General features: G+C 50.3%; 2 protein-coding genes across 2 annotated transcripts in view; both read left to right on the top strand.

Moving 5' to 3' along the window:
- The first annotated feature begins 103 nt into the window (after positions 1 to 103).
- On the top strand, positions 104 to 3462 carry LOC135897465 (uncharacterized). The gene is made up of 2 exons (XM_070533334.1): positions 104 to 1191; positions 2880 to 3462. The coding sequence occupies exons 1-2, from the start codon at positions 208 to 210 to the stop codon at positions 3321 to 3323; spliced, it is 1428 nt and encodes a 475-aa protein (XP_070389435.1). The 5' UTR covers positions 104 to 207; the 3' UTR covers positions 3324 to 3462.
- A 9141-nt stretch (positions 3463 to 12603) lies between these two features.
- Positions 12604 to 15285, top strand: part of LOC135897458 (uncharacterized) — a 269543-nt gene continuing 266861 nt past the window's right edge. The window contains exon 1 of the mRNA XM_065426073.2: positions 12604 to 12817. The gene's annotated coding sequence lies outside the window, so the exon portion shown is untranslated. The remainder of the gene's footprint in view (positions 12818 to 15285) is intronic.

Below are 15285 nucleotides of genomic sequence, written 5' to 3'. Positions count from 1 at the left end.
AAATGCACTGTTTTTACTGCAATAAACTTTAGTTGCTTCTCAGCGTGACATTAGAGATGCTAACAGTGCTAACAGCCCGTACGGTGTATGGCATCGTCATTGCCGTATGCATCAAGCCGTCAAAGCATAGAGAAAAAAAAAGCTCCGTGATATTGACAGACGCCAGCCAGCAGCCAGGTTTGAACTAGCTTAATTCAGTCAGCTGAAATGTCTCGTGTCTCTGTGAACGACGCTCTCTCTGCCAGTACGGAGGATGCGGATACCGCTACAAAAGAGCTGGAAGCAGAACTGCAACGCCTCGCCGTTAACACTGAGGCGGTTAGCCAGTCGAACGAAGCTATACGTGATGTCGTCACTGGAGTCGTTGACAAGGTGAACGAACTGCTCGCTTCTCCCGCAGTTTTCGGTGGCACAGAAGACGGCGGGCCTAATGCCGACCCACTCTTGTCCTACCTGAAGGCCGAAAAAAGTTACTGCGCCAGCCTCAGGAAGCAGACGAAAGTCATCCCGCCGCCGCTCCAAACCTGGGACGCGACCGGAAAGCGCACGACTTCGGGAGAGGACTCGGAAATGCTGCGACGAGTCGCTGCGGTCCTGGACAAAGACGTCGAGTTCCGGGCTTGTAGCCAAGAGCGACGGTGCGCCGAGCTCGTCGGCCTGCTGACCGGCGATCACGAGTCCGTCGAGGCCGCGAAGCCGTGGTCCGCGTCCGAGCCGGGTTCCTCAGAGCGACCCACCGAACGGGACCGGATTCTGTTGAACGCCGCGTGTTCAGCTCTTCCTCGGCTCGTCGAGTCCAGCGCCCGCGAGTGGCTGAGCGAAGTGGACGAGGAGGAGGACCACGACGAGACGCTGCACGCGTCCGCGGTAGCCGAGACGGCGTCCCTTCCAGGAGAGCTGGCGCGGTACGCCAGGCTCGCGGCAGTCCTGGACGCGGAGCAGGCCCGTCGCTCGTCGGACATCCTGGACTTGCGCGCGGAGTTCCGTAAGCGAGCTGAATTGGTGAGGAACTTGCTGGCCCAAAGAGAACGGTTACGCCGCGTCCAAGCATCCTGCGAGCAGCGCGAAAGCCTCGTGGGTGGCGTGACGCGCAGCGTCACCGACGTGCGCGATCACCTCGCTTCGAGGGTGACACTGTGCGAGTCGCTGATGGCAGTTGCCGACGCTCAGTCACGGCGAGAAGACGCCGCGGTATAGACGAGGCAACCTAAAGTTTGCCCGCGCGGCACCAGCGCCGAATGCTCCCCTAGCGGACCGATGGAAGTTTGGAGGGTCGTCGCTGCGCTAGCGCGCGCCTGTGTTCTGTACGGCTCGTGCGCGTGGTTTTTGCGATGCCGAGTGCGACCTCATCAGCCAGGAAAGGTGGCACGCAATACTGATGTGTTGTTGATTGCCACAGCAGCCTCGAAAACACGAAAGGTCGTACGCCGCCCGTGAAGTTCTACAAATTTCCTGGGAAGTGGTACGAAAGGGACAGACGACAAGCATGGATAACTGCAGTGCGCCGAGTCAAGTAAGTGTCATACTTTCGCATTCGCGTGTAATATATTGAAAGCGGAATAGTCATATGTCTGTCTTTAGTGCACGGCTGTTTGTTTAGTCGTGTAGCGTTGTTGAATTGTGGTGGCATCCGCCGTTTTGTTAGCGGTAAATGCAGGCGTGTTGCGCCACTAAGCTCTACGACGCGTGCTCGATCCCCAGCCACGGCCGCCGCATTTCGATAGGGGCAAAATGCAAGAACACCCTTGTTACCGTGTGCTTTGATTTTTGTGCACGTTAAAGAACCCCCAGAGGTTAAAATTATTCCTGAGACTCCCCATTACAGCCGGCCTCATAATGATTTCGTGGTTTTGGCATGGGTTTGGCACTTAGAACCCCCGAATTTATTTGATTGCACTGTGCCTTCCCTCGCGATCGGCATGGACGAGCTCAAGATAATTATTTCCATTTTCCAAACGCTGCAACTTAAATTACTTTTTGTGCAGGTAACGAAAGGGGCCGCGCGCTCCTTTTGTGTGGTAGCAGACCGTATTTAATGCAAGCCGCGGTCATAGCGTGCGTCGGGAAGCGGCAGATCGGAAAGCAGCCGCTCGAGACGTGCGCGTTATGTTTGTTGTTTGCCCATGCTTTCTAAGTATCTAAGTGTGCAAGTATCATAACTTGTAGTGGTACCACTCTTGTAGAATAATATATGCACACAATCACAGGAACGTTACCTTTGCAAACATATTATTAGGAGTAATTTAATCCCCACAACAAATAGGCCCACATACTGTTTCATTCATATGCGATGCAGATGGAAGCGGCGCCAAACAGACCAATGGCAATCACAACAGTCTTCTCAGCAGTCAACACCACCGGGACATGTGCTTTCCTACTGCAGCGACGCAGCTCTTGAGCAGCGGCAAGACACATGTGAAACAGACTCCAGAACATGCCTTTGTGAAGTGACGGAACCGTCAGGAAGCAGCCCAATGGATCTGCAGTCATTGAGTAGCATGACAACAGAAGTTTCTGCTGCCAGTGTGATTTATGTTGTAATTGAAATAAAAGTGGCTAAATTTCTGAACATGGTGCGCACCTCTAACTCGACGTCGTCTACGATCTTGTCGGACACCTGTGACACGCACTTGGCTTTCACTATCACATCACCGTCCACAATTTGTTCAACGCCGTACACGTTCGGAAGCAGACGCTCCCCTATCGTGAGGTTGCCGCCACGAAAAAAAAGCTGTCGGCGTCGGCAGCCTTCTTGAAACCGCACGGCAATCTTTGCATCGCTGTTGCGCAAGCAGGCGATCTGCCGCCGTCGAAAACGGAGCGCCGTGAGCACGAGCAGCGAAGAAAGGCGCGGACAACACAATGTAAACAAAGCGGAGACTGCGCCACGGCGCGACCGCGTGGCTGGACGCTTCCACATTGGGGGCGCTGTCAGGAGGCGCAGTAGCGCCGCCTGGCCATGGTTTTCTCGTCTATGCCCCGACGGCGAGTCCGTGGCCGATCTCGGAGCCGCCGTAGACAAGCGCTGCGATCGAATGACCGAAGGCGCGGCTACGAAGGTGGATGCAGTCGAGGAACTGCAGCGCAAAAGGGCGTCCATGAGAGAGCTGGTCGATAGGCTTGACGCCGATCTCAACGCCGCCTGCCAGGGTAGCGTGGAGACGTGGCTCGAAGGCATGAAGGCGAAGAGCCAGCGCGACGAAACACAGGAGATGATCCGCGCGCTGTTCATCGAATTCCATACGATGCCGGAACGTTTCCTGAGCCGAATGAGATCTATGGCCGCCGCCGATGTAGCTACTCCCCAAAGCCAGAAAAATTAGGAGCAAGCTGCGAAGTCAGTACGAGGCTGACCTAAAGTTTACGTGCTGTGAAACAAAGAAACTTTGTTGTTGACTGCTAAAAAGCTCCGGTGTTGTGTTCAAGTTACGAGTTCACGAATTAAAAAAAAAAAAAGAGGAAGTGGTCCGTCTGGCTTTTACCGTTTGAAGAACGGTGCAAAGAAACTCAACAGTTCTTACGTTACATACCTACAATGCCCAGCGACAGAAACTCGATGCTCGGACAACATGGCGGCCGGTACTTTCTTGCCCCACTGGTGGGAACTGGTGAGGCTGAGATATATGTGTAGGTGGGTGTGTGTGTACTCACATGAAAGCATCAATCTCTTTGATGCATCGTAACTGCATTCTGCCTCCTCAGCGATCACCGGTGGCGCAAAAAGCGCCGGCCACCATGCTGTCGCGTTTCGATCGCTGAGCACTGTAACATACAATGTGTAGGTCCCTTTACACATTACGAGATCACTACGTATACACCCACGGTTTCGGGTCGTTTCTTCTGCAGCTGTCCTTGCTTTCCGAGAGGTCGCCATTCAAAACTGAGAAAGTGTCTTCTGCTGCCTCTTTCATTGGCCATAATATCAAATTAGGGAAGGGTAGAAGCACGTGGGCCCCCCCGTTCAAGTGTGCCCACTTCGCCGGAAAAAATTCCTGCCTTAGGCACTCTGTCTGCCTCTAACCTGTTCGACGCCAAAGTATTTATGTTTCATTGAAGAGTGCCGTGGAAAAGGTAAGACCCATATCAAGGTCGATCCAAATAGGTCGCGAAGCTTCGGGCGAAAAGCGGTTCAGTACAGATTGTCACCGACATCAGCATGGGGGGTTATGGGAGCAGCGATTGAAGCGCGACTATGTTTGGAGGGAACAAGCATTGGGAAAGAAAAACACGTTTTTTAATTCAAACGAGACACAGTTAGATTCATTCAACGAAAATAAAATTCCTAGAGAATTTTATACATTCTTGACGAGTTAAGAAAATACAAGTTTAATTTTAACATTAATAATAAATGCATTTCTTTTAAGCGCCCATCGCTACAGGGGGCGATGACGCCACTATCACTCGCAATGCAACGCACGTCATGAAATGGGCAGAAAGGCGCACTCGTATCACCTGTTGAAATACGCCCCCCTCACAGTTTGTGCTTTCTTGCTTGTCAAAGTTTGTCTGAATTTGGTGACGTGGGTAGCTTCATTGCTTCTTAATCGGTTCAGTCAAATGTAGTGAGTTACGACCGCAAGATAATTGTGTAGTTGTTTTCGTGCAACCGCGCTGGCCGACGGGCTTGGCATCCAACAATAGGATCAGCACTCTACACCTAAAGCTTTCGTCCGCCTCCAAAGAAAGTATGTTCTGTTCAGGGATGCGATTTCGACAACCGTACGGCTGGCCTTTTCCTGCATCGCTTTCCACGCTGAAAGCTCGAAACGCCCATCCAGTCGAATGGCAGGGCATTTGAATATATAACTCCAAAGGAAGAACAACAAAACAAATTTCGCGCCTTCGAAAACAAAATGACGTCACTTCTGCTTTTAAGGGACATGGCGTCACATTATTTTTCCTTCCGCCGGAAGTGTTCCCACCACATACAGATGGCGCTAAGCCCCATGGACCGCCGATGGACCGCCATGTTTTGAACGTATGGGCTCCTATGCAAGCTTCGCTACCAGGTACATTTACCTTGCCCATATTCTCAAACTGCATCAAGCTCGGGATAGCCAGCCAAAGATAGCCAGACTTTGTCTGACTCGGGATAGCCAGACAAAGATAATGGCAGGCCTAAAAGTGCCGGAAGTATTCAAAGAGTGATAACCGCATTAAAATCTAATGGTTTTCTTTCTTTTTTTGACACAGGCTGTCTCTGTTGTGTGTGCACATACAAGCGGCCACTTGGTCGATCTCGAAATCGGACATCCAAACCTACCGACACCTGAAAACGGCACTGCACTCCTCAAATCCACGGCACATGTTCCGCTGAACTCCGCCGGCGCTGTAGTACCAAGACGTTTGCTAGAGCTGGTGGACATAATAATATTTGGGGTTTTACGTGCCAAAACCACTTTCTGATTATGAGGCACGCCGTAGTGGAGGACTCCGGAAATTTTGACCACCTGGGGTTCTTTAACGTGCACCTAAAGCTAAGCACACGGGTGTTTTCGCATTTCGCCCCCATCGAAATGCGGCCGCCGTGGCCGGGATTCGATCCCGCGACCTCGTGCTCAGCAGCCCAACACCATAGCCACTGAGCAACCACGGCGGGTTCTGGTGGACATAGTATAATATTCAGCACGGAGTGAATTGTTCCCCATCGTCGATGCTCAAGATAGCATTCGTGTAGCGAATGTTCAGTTACACTAGCTTCAATGTGTCATTATTCAGCCTAAGTCAACAGCATGCATCTATAACGGATATCTCCAGTTACGTATTTCTGTCATGCCTGAACAGAACAGTTCTAATAACGCTTCATAACGAGGTGCTATGTAGCTAATGTAGCACAGCAGACCTAGCTATATATGCGCCAACGTACTTCGAGCTGCCTCTCGCTTCAGCGTGTCTCAGAAACGAGGTTCTGCGCGACCTCCAACACAAGGCGCGCGGGCAGACGGCGCACACGAAGCCGCCACCCATCTCGGCTCGCCTTCGTTTGCACCCGCCGCAGATTGCCTCCGAGATATGGCGCGCGGGTCACGTGTTCGCGGGCACATCCGTGAATCAAGACGGGAGGAGGTGGTGGTAACAACTTTATTGAGATTCTGCTCAGTTATGTTCTGTCAGGCCCGAGTCCTAGGATGACCCCTCACGAGGAGCGACCCTTTCGGCCCAGGCAACGAGGGCTTTTTGTACTTTTACGTCCGGCGTTCTGAGCAGCTCTTCCCACGTCTGTTGTGAGGGAGCTGGCAGGAGCGAACTGGGAGGGGGCAAGCCCTCGCACCCCCAAAGAATGTGATTTTGGGTAGCCAATGTTGTATCCCGTTCCACTTACAGTTAGGCACCAACTTCTTGAATACACATGACAGAAAAAAAGAATAACGCGAAGGCTTCCACTTCGCGGAGTCTTTGACGTCGTAGTTTTCTCTCTGTGACAGTAAACTGGTCAAACATATCAACGAAATCAATCCTCCCAGGATGTTCATTTCCAGGCTGCAACAGGGTGCGCCACCGGCAAGGTCCCCGGACGGTATTTCCACGGCCGCTGGATAAAAGCATAGCTGCTTGCACACGTGCGCGAGGTCTTGGAGGAACCCTTTTGTGACGTGGGCCCGACTCCTCCGCTCAGCATTGGAAAAGAGGGAATGGAATGGAATGGAAAACTTTATTCACTCTTTAAAGGTTTTAGCGGGTCGAGGCCGAAGTCTTCATTCTTGAAGCTTGAGTCCTCTTCAGCCATGGATGGGCCCCTAGTCCAGGGCTCCACTGAGCCGGGCCGCCTCGCACGCGTGCGCTATTAGAGCTCTTTGAGTCTCTAGCTCGCGGCTGGTGAGCCAGCTCTCCCATTGCTCCGCACTTGGTGTTTTGTGTTTGTGAAATGCCTGGTTTCTTGTACACTCCCATGTAATGTGGTATAATGTTGGCTTAGCTCCACACCACGGACAGGTTGCGCTATACTGCGTGGGGAACATCCTACTTAGTATGTGTAAGTTTGGAAAGGTACCCGTTTGCAGTCTCCGCCATCCTGCGGCCTCCTCCTTTGTTAATGCTTTATGTGGTGGCGGATATTGATATCTTAGACCCTTATAGAGGTTTAATAGCTCTGAATAGCTGTTCCCGCAGTTGATCTGATGTTTTTTTCGTCATTGTAGGGCGGCCAATTCACAGTGGCACATACCTGTAGCGACTCAAGTTGGCGTCAAACGCGTTCGTTGAAGAATGGCACACATATAATGGCACACCTAGTTTTTATCCAGCGGCCGTGGTATTTCTATGGTCAGTCGTCCGGCGTTGTGTTGTCGCCTGGTTGAGCACGCACTACATATACTTCGCCTCGTCCATGCACTGGCATCAAGGATGTGGGCAAAGCGATTGCGTAATCGCTAAAATTGGCACGACAGTAGGAGGCGCACCGTCGCGGTATACATGCCTTTAAAAATTTTGAATTAAATTATGGGGTTTTACGTGCCAAAACCACTTTCTGATTATGAGGCACGCCGTAGTGGAGGACTCCGGAAATTTCGACCGCCTGGGGTTCTTTAACGTGCACCTAAATCTAAGTACACGGGTGTTTTCGCATTTCGCCCCCATCGAAATGCGGCCGCCGTGGCCGGGATTCGATCCCACGACCTCGTGCTCAGCAGCCGAACACCATAGCCACTGAGCAACCACGGCGGGTGCACATGCCTTTGGCATTGTAAGTGAACGATCACAGCGCCAGAGTTCTCTATAGTAACTTTTGACTGACTGACTGACTGATTGATTGATTGATTGATTGATTGATTGATCGATTGATTGATTGATTGATGTTATGACGCAAGGGCCCATTTCTGGGCAATATAATAACTTTTCTAGAAAGCTCTGTGAAGCCAATGCACTCCCTCAAGGCGGGGTTTGTCAAACGCGCGGTGCCCTTTCGACTCCTACTTCGTCGACAACAGCACATTAGAACATCGTCGTCCCTTCGCGCGAGGCCACTCAACAACACCCACACGCTCGCCCGCAAGTCCGGTGCCCGCTTCTGCTTCCCAATTTAGCCTCGCTTTCTCCGGAGAGTGATGACGCTAGATGCACGCGAGGTTTCCTCCGAGCGTGTCACATGTAGCTGCCTCGGACTAAATGTTCGTCCGGCGACGCCTTTCACTGGACGAGCGCTCGGCCTGAGGCAGCCCGCCATCGGTGCTTGATGCTGGCCATGTGATGTGCTCAATTCTTCCCCATTTTCCCTTTTAAAGCGCGTAGATTTTTCGGCTCTTTGTTTATTCTCATACCTCGTAGGTTCCCGAAGGAGTATTGCACGAGGACGGGATACAAAGAAAAAAAAAGGAAAGACGCGTCGTGGAAGTTGGAATCACTTGGTGTGGGACAAGCGCTTAGGCAGAAACCTTCGTCCTGCGGTGGACATGAAATATGTCGTTGTTGTTGTCGTCGTCGTTGTTGTTGTTGTTGATGATGATGCCTTATTTTACATTCACCCCTTTCGCGGCGATCCCTTGGTGACGCGTCCATTGCTTGTCTCAACTGCTTCCATTGCCTCTGTGTTTACAATGGATGTACATGACGCCGGTGCGGCTCTGCCGACCTCTGTTACGATGGATATCGTATACGCTGATTGGATGGACGACACGCGAAGGCTTGACCGCAGCTTCAAAGGATACATAAGCGCTTTCGGAGCTCATCACGCTCTGTCCAAACGGCGCTCGAAGCGTATATACGGAGCTCGTAATAAAACCGAGGCTAAAGATGTATTCCCAGCGATTCTAACTTTCCGCTTATGAATTGAGTCAGTACCAGTGTGTTAAGCTCTTTCTTCTTTATTTAGCAAACACTTTTAACAACGGCTTGTCACGTTTCTGGCGCAGTAATTAAAGATCTTCTGGCATCAATATGCTCATTGCTGATATGCTGATTGTTCATTTTCTGCCTGATCGCTCGTGGCTGTGCTCAGTTACGATAGATCTGTTCCTGCTGGGCACAATGCTTGTAACGTACATGTAGTGTACGTTGTGATATCTTGTAGCAAATACCCATTATCGCTAGTCACTAGCTTGCTGTGTGGACCGTTACGAAACGTTCAGCTTCGAACATTAGCGTTCCGTCGGTGTAGTCGCCGTCACCCATGCTTCGGCACATTGATTCAAGTGTGCGCCCGTTCGCTTATGCTTCATAGGCTTCATGAACTTGGACACACACACACACATACCATGCCTGAATTTGCCACTCACAATTTTTGCAGCTAACTACTGCGCACGTCTTCACTCCGCCGCTCCATATTTTGCAGCACAAATGGAGCGCAATGCGTTAGCGAAAACCCAGTTGTATTTCCGACAGCTGATCGCATATTAGGAATGCAGAAGAGGCAGTGGTTTCGCATTCGTGCGCTGTCGCTGAGGCAACGTGCGGCGCGCCGCCGAAAGCGCCATCTCGTTTCTCTAGGACAAACTACTCCGCGAAAAACGCCAATAGGTTATTCCAATTTTGGATGGCCCGCGGCAAAGCTGACAACTGAAATGGCTCGGCCAAAGATCTGCGGTAAGCGTAAATAATTATGCAGACGCCGAGATCATACGAGGTAGACCATTGAACGAAAGGGTGGACGGGTGCTTGCTGTGGGGGTCGTTTTGAGATAAAAAGCTAGTGAAAGCAATGCTACGATTCTACGTGATTGAAAAGAAGTGAGAGACAAAGACAATCGAATGCTGGTCTTGCTATAGAGTCGCGTTGACATCCTCTGGCAATGAAACGGGCAGCGCGGTTCTGAATTGACTTTCTTTCTTTTTTAACGGTATTGAAATGGCCCATTTTCGATGTCGGAGGTCCGATTTTCTCCGTCGATGCAAAGGGCGCTGATGCAGAAAGCGTGCTCCCTTTGTTCGCCGAAGGCCAGCTACAGGACAAGACTTCACGCTGAAGGTGCGAATCCCACGGTCTGTGGCTCAGGGGTCCGAGGGGAGCCGCACCGATAAGTTAAGGACACCCTCGGGATATCTGTACGTCCCATGCAGTGTGGACGTCTTGACGAGTTCCTCAGGGTGTGTTTGTGTTGTTCGCCGATTGATTGAAAAGAGACAAGAAACAAAACAAAAGAAAACATGTTAGGGATATAAATTGAAACGGAATATTTAATAACTTAACCTTACGAGACTAACAGTGAGCCGGAACAGATAGAATAACAAATATAATACGAAAAAAGATGAGGATAGGAGAAAAGAGAAAATTTGGTATGTATTCCTGCTTGCCTCGCTCGGGAAATAGAAAATGGCTTCGCAACTGTCGCTGTGCTGAAATGGAAAACGAGATGCGAGTAAGATGTGTTCTGCAGACTCGCTCATTACTAAAGTGACGTGAAGCGGACGGAGCTAGACCAGAGTCTGCTCTGCGTGCCTGCTCCATTGGCCACGATCTTTCTCGAGCGCAAGAAGTCACTCTACAGACGTTGGGACGGGGTTGCCCTTTCACCACTTGCTCCTGGGGTCAATCATACGAATAAAGTGTCCGAGTGTCCGGTGTACTGCGCCTGCAGGGGACGCCGGCCATATATTTGGTACACGCTTTCCCTGGGATAAAGACTATACTCCGAGAAAGTGTGCATAGGGGTGTGAACTTAAGAAGCGGCCAACCTGGAGGCTGTGAGCGATTAATTATGGACGTTTCATAACTCGCCGTTGCAGGATACGTGCGTGAAACGGGCGTGCATGCTTACGTGTAATTTCACTTTCACGTTTCGTCGCGTGGCAACTCAGGCGAATGAAGAGAAGTTCTGAGGGGAGAAAGTGCGGAGGAAGGAGATGACTCGGCAACGAAATCTGGCACGTTAGATTTCGTACTTTTCAGCAGGGGTACCAGCCTCGATGCTACAAAAAGAATTTAAAATATAATATTAATAAATCAAATAAGAAGAAAAGAAAAGAAAGAAAAGAAAAGAAAGAAAGAAAGAAAGAAAGAAAGAAAGAAAGAAAGAAAGAAAGAAAGAAAGAAGGAAAGAAAGAAAGAAAGAAAGAAACCATTTGCAGAAACTCAGAAGAGAAAGTTGGGCCATTACCGCCGGTCTTCTCCGATGATCACATATTCCTCCTCAGACTCGGCCACTTTAGAACCACGCGGCCACATCAGCTGAATTCCAGGAAAGTAAGAAATGGCGCCACGCTCACAGAACTGCAACATTTGGCCATCTCCCAGTTGCCAACTGACTACAAACCCCATAATGTAGAAACATTGCGGATCACGAAGGCAGGAAGACAAGATAAAAAAAGTAAGACGAAGTGTCTGTTGTCTTGTCTTCGTGGTTGGCGTCGCACTTTAAAGGCGCGTTACACGCCCATTACGAAACGGAAAAAAGAAATGCATACATAGCTCACTCCAGGGTGAGCTATTCGTGTGCATTTCTCTTGCACATGTAGCTGACACCGTGACTTGAACTCTGTCAAAAATCTTGGGCAAAAGTGCAATGACTCATCCCCCTCGTAATGCAGAGGCTACAAGCACTCAGCAAAATGAAGCGAACCGTGCATACATTAATTCGAATCACGCATACAACGAGCAGAACAGCGTGCGTTTCAGTAAAGAACAAGCTCAAAACAAGCATCCGAATAATAAATTAAGCATTGCATACCCCCTTAGCAGTTGTAATGGTGGTTTTGCAACAGCTTTGCCGGACGTCCATTTTCGCAGGGCCGGGACGGCTAGTCTTTCTTTCTTTTTTTTTTTTTTGCTAGCCCCAACTATATGAAACTTGCAGATAGTGAAGGCGCAGGAAAAGTTATTTATATTTTAGTGGCCGACGATCTTTCCGCTCACGAAGCCATTTTTTTCCGGTCACTTCATGTCGCTTGAGTCGCTGTTTCAGAGGCAAGAACAAAAACGCACTACATACTGCCTCAAACAATAAAAAGAGGGATTTGAACATCCATTTTGCCGCCGTTTGTTAATTCCACCTTTCGGATAATTGAACCACATTTTGCGGTCCCTCAAGAGTCGAATAATCGGTAGTCGACTGTAATTAATATGAGTCCTGGAAACAGCGCTGCCAGAACGAATTCCTATGCGCCCCAGAGCCATTTCCTCCTTTTGCTGCTGCCGCTTATGGCGATGAGACTTTAAGGGGAATGATATCCTGCGGTTTTAATCGAGGCACTAATAAAAAAGGATATCCGCCTCGCTGCGGTACCCCAGAAGGTCTTTTTCTTTTTTTGTAGCATATTTCTTACTTTCTTAAGGACATTTTCGCCACTAAAAGGACGCACACGGAAGCGGTTTCGTCATAGCTCCCCCCCTCCCCCCCGCCATACCACTCCTCACCTCCACCGTCCGTTTCCTCTCACCATACACCCATCATTTTCTTTCGTTTTTTCTTATGCTTCAGCAAAGCGGTGGCTGGCTCCGTCTGCAGTTCCGCAGCTTCGCCGCAACGCCGTCAGATGGCGCCGGCTGGCCACACCGGCTCCCTGGCCCCGGGTTCGGGCGGAGAGTCGGGACGACTATGCTATTATTATTTTATTTTTCTGGGCCAGCCCAGCCAGTGTAGTGTGCGCGGGCGATCCCATATTGCCCCGCGAGCCGCTCGCCGTTTCCCCCGCTTTTCCCTCCGGAGCGAAGACCTCGTTGAGAACCCGGGTCGGTCGCTCGCTCGCTCTGGGTTTTCGGTGAGTGCGCTCTCGCCGCTCGTGGTGTTGGTTGTGGTGGTAGCGGGAGAAACGCCTCGCACGCGCAGCCAAGCGACAGCCGTCAATGGCAGACGCCTTCCGAGCAGCCGCCGACACCACAACCGCCGGACCCAGCGGAGCACTCCTTGCCGGTCGCTGGTCTGTCACATCACCGTGCCGACATGAAGGTAAGCGGTGCATCTAGGTCATCTTAAAAACCTCGAGCTCTCTCAGATGTCCGGGGGGATGGAACAAACCCTGAGGCCCTTCGATGGTAGATCCGAAGTATATAGCTGTAGGCGAAAAATTTAAAAAAAAATTAGGGTGGCGCCGGCGAAATGTTCTTCTGCTCGACGAAGCAGACGACAGACAGCGTGATCTCAATTCCAGTAGTAGACAATGACGAGAGAGATAAAGCCCGTGCTAGCCTGCCGACGATTAAGAGAAAGAGTGAAATAAAAAAAAAAACCGTTTTGATCGTGCTCCACTTGAAGAAGGTGCTCGCTTGCGCTTCAGCTGACGCACGCTAGCCTGTATTGTAAAGCAGTTCATGTAGTTATGGTGCCCCATCGCTTTTATCTCCGCTCTTGTTTTGCGGTGGTTCCTTTCGATTAATTGTTCCACTCGCGGCTTTTTTCTTCACTTTTCACGAGCTTTCGCATCCGTCTACGACGAGCAGTTCGGCTGCTGCCAATAGTCGTCGGGTAAACCCGGCTCCTTCCCCCGAGCCAACCTGTGGCCACAGGTTGTAGGAATGAGAGTTGGGGAAGGGGGGGGGGGGGGCAAGTGCGAAGCGGGAAGGTGGTTTCCCGCCTCTTTTCGTCGTTTCTTTCTTTCACTTTCTTTCGCGATTCTGTGGTCTGAACTCTTCGCGAATTGGAGGAACCAGACGAGTCATTTTTCTCCCGTCTTTCATTCTTTGGAAGCGTAGACCAAACGAACGTTGCAAGACCGTTTAAATATAAGCCGTCTGTCGTTTAGTTCTGCAACGACGTGTTCTACTTTACTTGTCGTCTGCGCAGTCTTTATCGTCAACTACGTCCTAACGCTGTCGATCTCTAGATCCAGTGTTATTCGTAAATCTCAGGGCAACTAATTTCATTGAGGAAGCGACGATGAACCGCGCCTGCCTCTTTTTTTTTATTGCGCAAGAAAAGGTCCACGCTTGTCACCAAACTATCACTGCAAGGCCGCTCAACTATAAGCCGTGTGTCGTTGACTTCTGCAGCAACGCGTGGTACTTTATAATTATCGTCTGCTCGGCCTCCCTTTTGCACGTCTGCCAAACGCATTCGCTTCTTTGACAGCCGCTGGCTCTCTCTATCGCGGCTTGCAGTTCTCATGACGACCGCACCGCTGACGAACGACAACAGAAAACGTCGCATGGCCTTTCACACGTTTCTTTTTATATATACATTTAGTTTGCCACACACGCGCTGGGGTGTTTGCATAAAAAAAAGCAAAAAAAGAAAGAGCCGTTCGGCGGCGCACTCGAAACATTTGCATCTATCTAGCGATCTTATTTATAGCGGAGCGGCGCTCGAAGTGCAACTCGTGTGACTGTGCGCAGACGCCGCAGGCAGGCGGCAATCGCTGGCTGCAGTGAGTGGAGATGCCGCCGCGGTGCTACGCGGTGCAGGCAGGCCTGTTGCACGTGTGCGTCAGGTCAGGCAGCGTCTCGCCAGACGTTGAGCGTTGCGCCATAGTTTTCTTCCGAGCAAGACAGAAACGGGGGGGGGGGGGGGCTTTTCTGCAAGTGCAGCTTGTTTAAATAGAAGGAGAAGAATGCTTTGGAGCGCGTCGGCTACAAGCACACTGAGCGAACGATGAACTTGCCTAGCAGGTCAAGTTCAACCCCATGAAAGAGTGCGAGTCATCCAAACAACAAGGCGCAGGGAACTAGTTCAACTGGTGCTTTCTATTCTGTGGTGATTGATGGGGGGAAAGAATGAGTTTGAAGGTCCTGAAGAACTTAATCTTGACGAGCTGTGAGAGAGAGAGAGAGAGAAAGGCAAAGGAAAGACAGGGAGGTTAACCAGAGATTATCTCCGGTTGGCTACCCTGTACTGGGGGAGGGGAAAGGGGATGCAGTAGGTGAGAAAGGAAGAAGGCTAAAAAAAGAAAAAAAAACCTAAGCACACGCACGCATGTACACACGAACTATTTCTGTGGGCACTGTCACGGACGAGCTGTGAAAAATTCACATTCGCAGTTGGCTGACATATCGTTATTCTAAGTAACAAAAATGGTGACAGGTGATGATTGGAGTAATTTTAGCTGGTGGATTATTGTGCGAGCTTGAAAGCTCAACATGCAATAACCAGGAAGCCGGCGGAATAACGGCAGTGTTAATAACATCATGCCCTTCGGCTCCTTCATTTCATTATGAGTACTCCGTTCCCATACAGATAAGTTAAGCGGGCGGCCAGCTTTACAGAAAACACAAGCTAGCATTCATTTTCAAGTGAAATCGCAGCGTGCAAAATATGTGAAAAAAGAGAAAGATATGACTACCCCACCTTAGCAGAACTAAATTTTGTAGAATCACTTCGGTAAGTTAGAGTGCAGGCGAGGACATATTTAAATGAGAGTGATTAAGCCGTAGATCGATTTAATGTGATGGATGTCGTGTATGAGGAAACTAATGAGAATGGTG

This window comes from Dermacentor albipictus, chromosome 2 (assembly GCF_038994185.2).
Source record: "Dermacentor albipictus isolate Rhodes 1998 colony chromosome 2, USDA_Dalb.pri_finalv2, whole genome shotgun sequence".
In the NCBI taxonomy this organism is placed as follows: domain Eukaryota; kingdom Metazoa; phylum Arthropoda; class Arachnida; order Ixodida; family Ixodidae; genus Dermacentor; species Dermacentor albipictus.
Note: the sequence above shows the minus strand (reverse complement) of the source record. Positions and strands in the feature narration are given on the sequence as shown.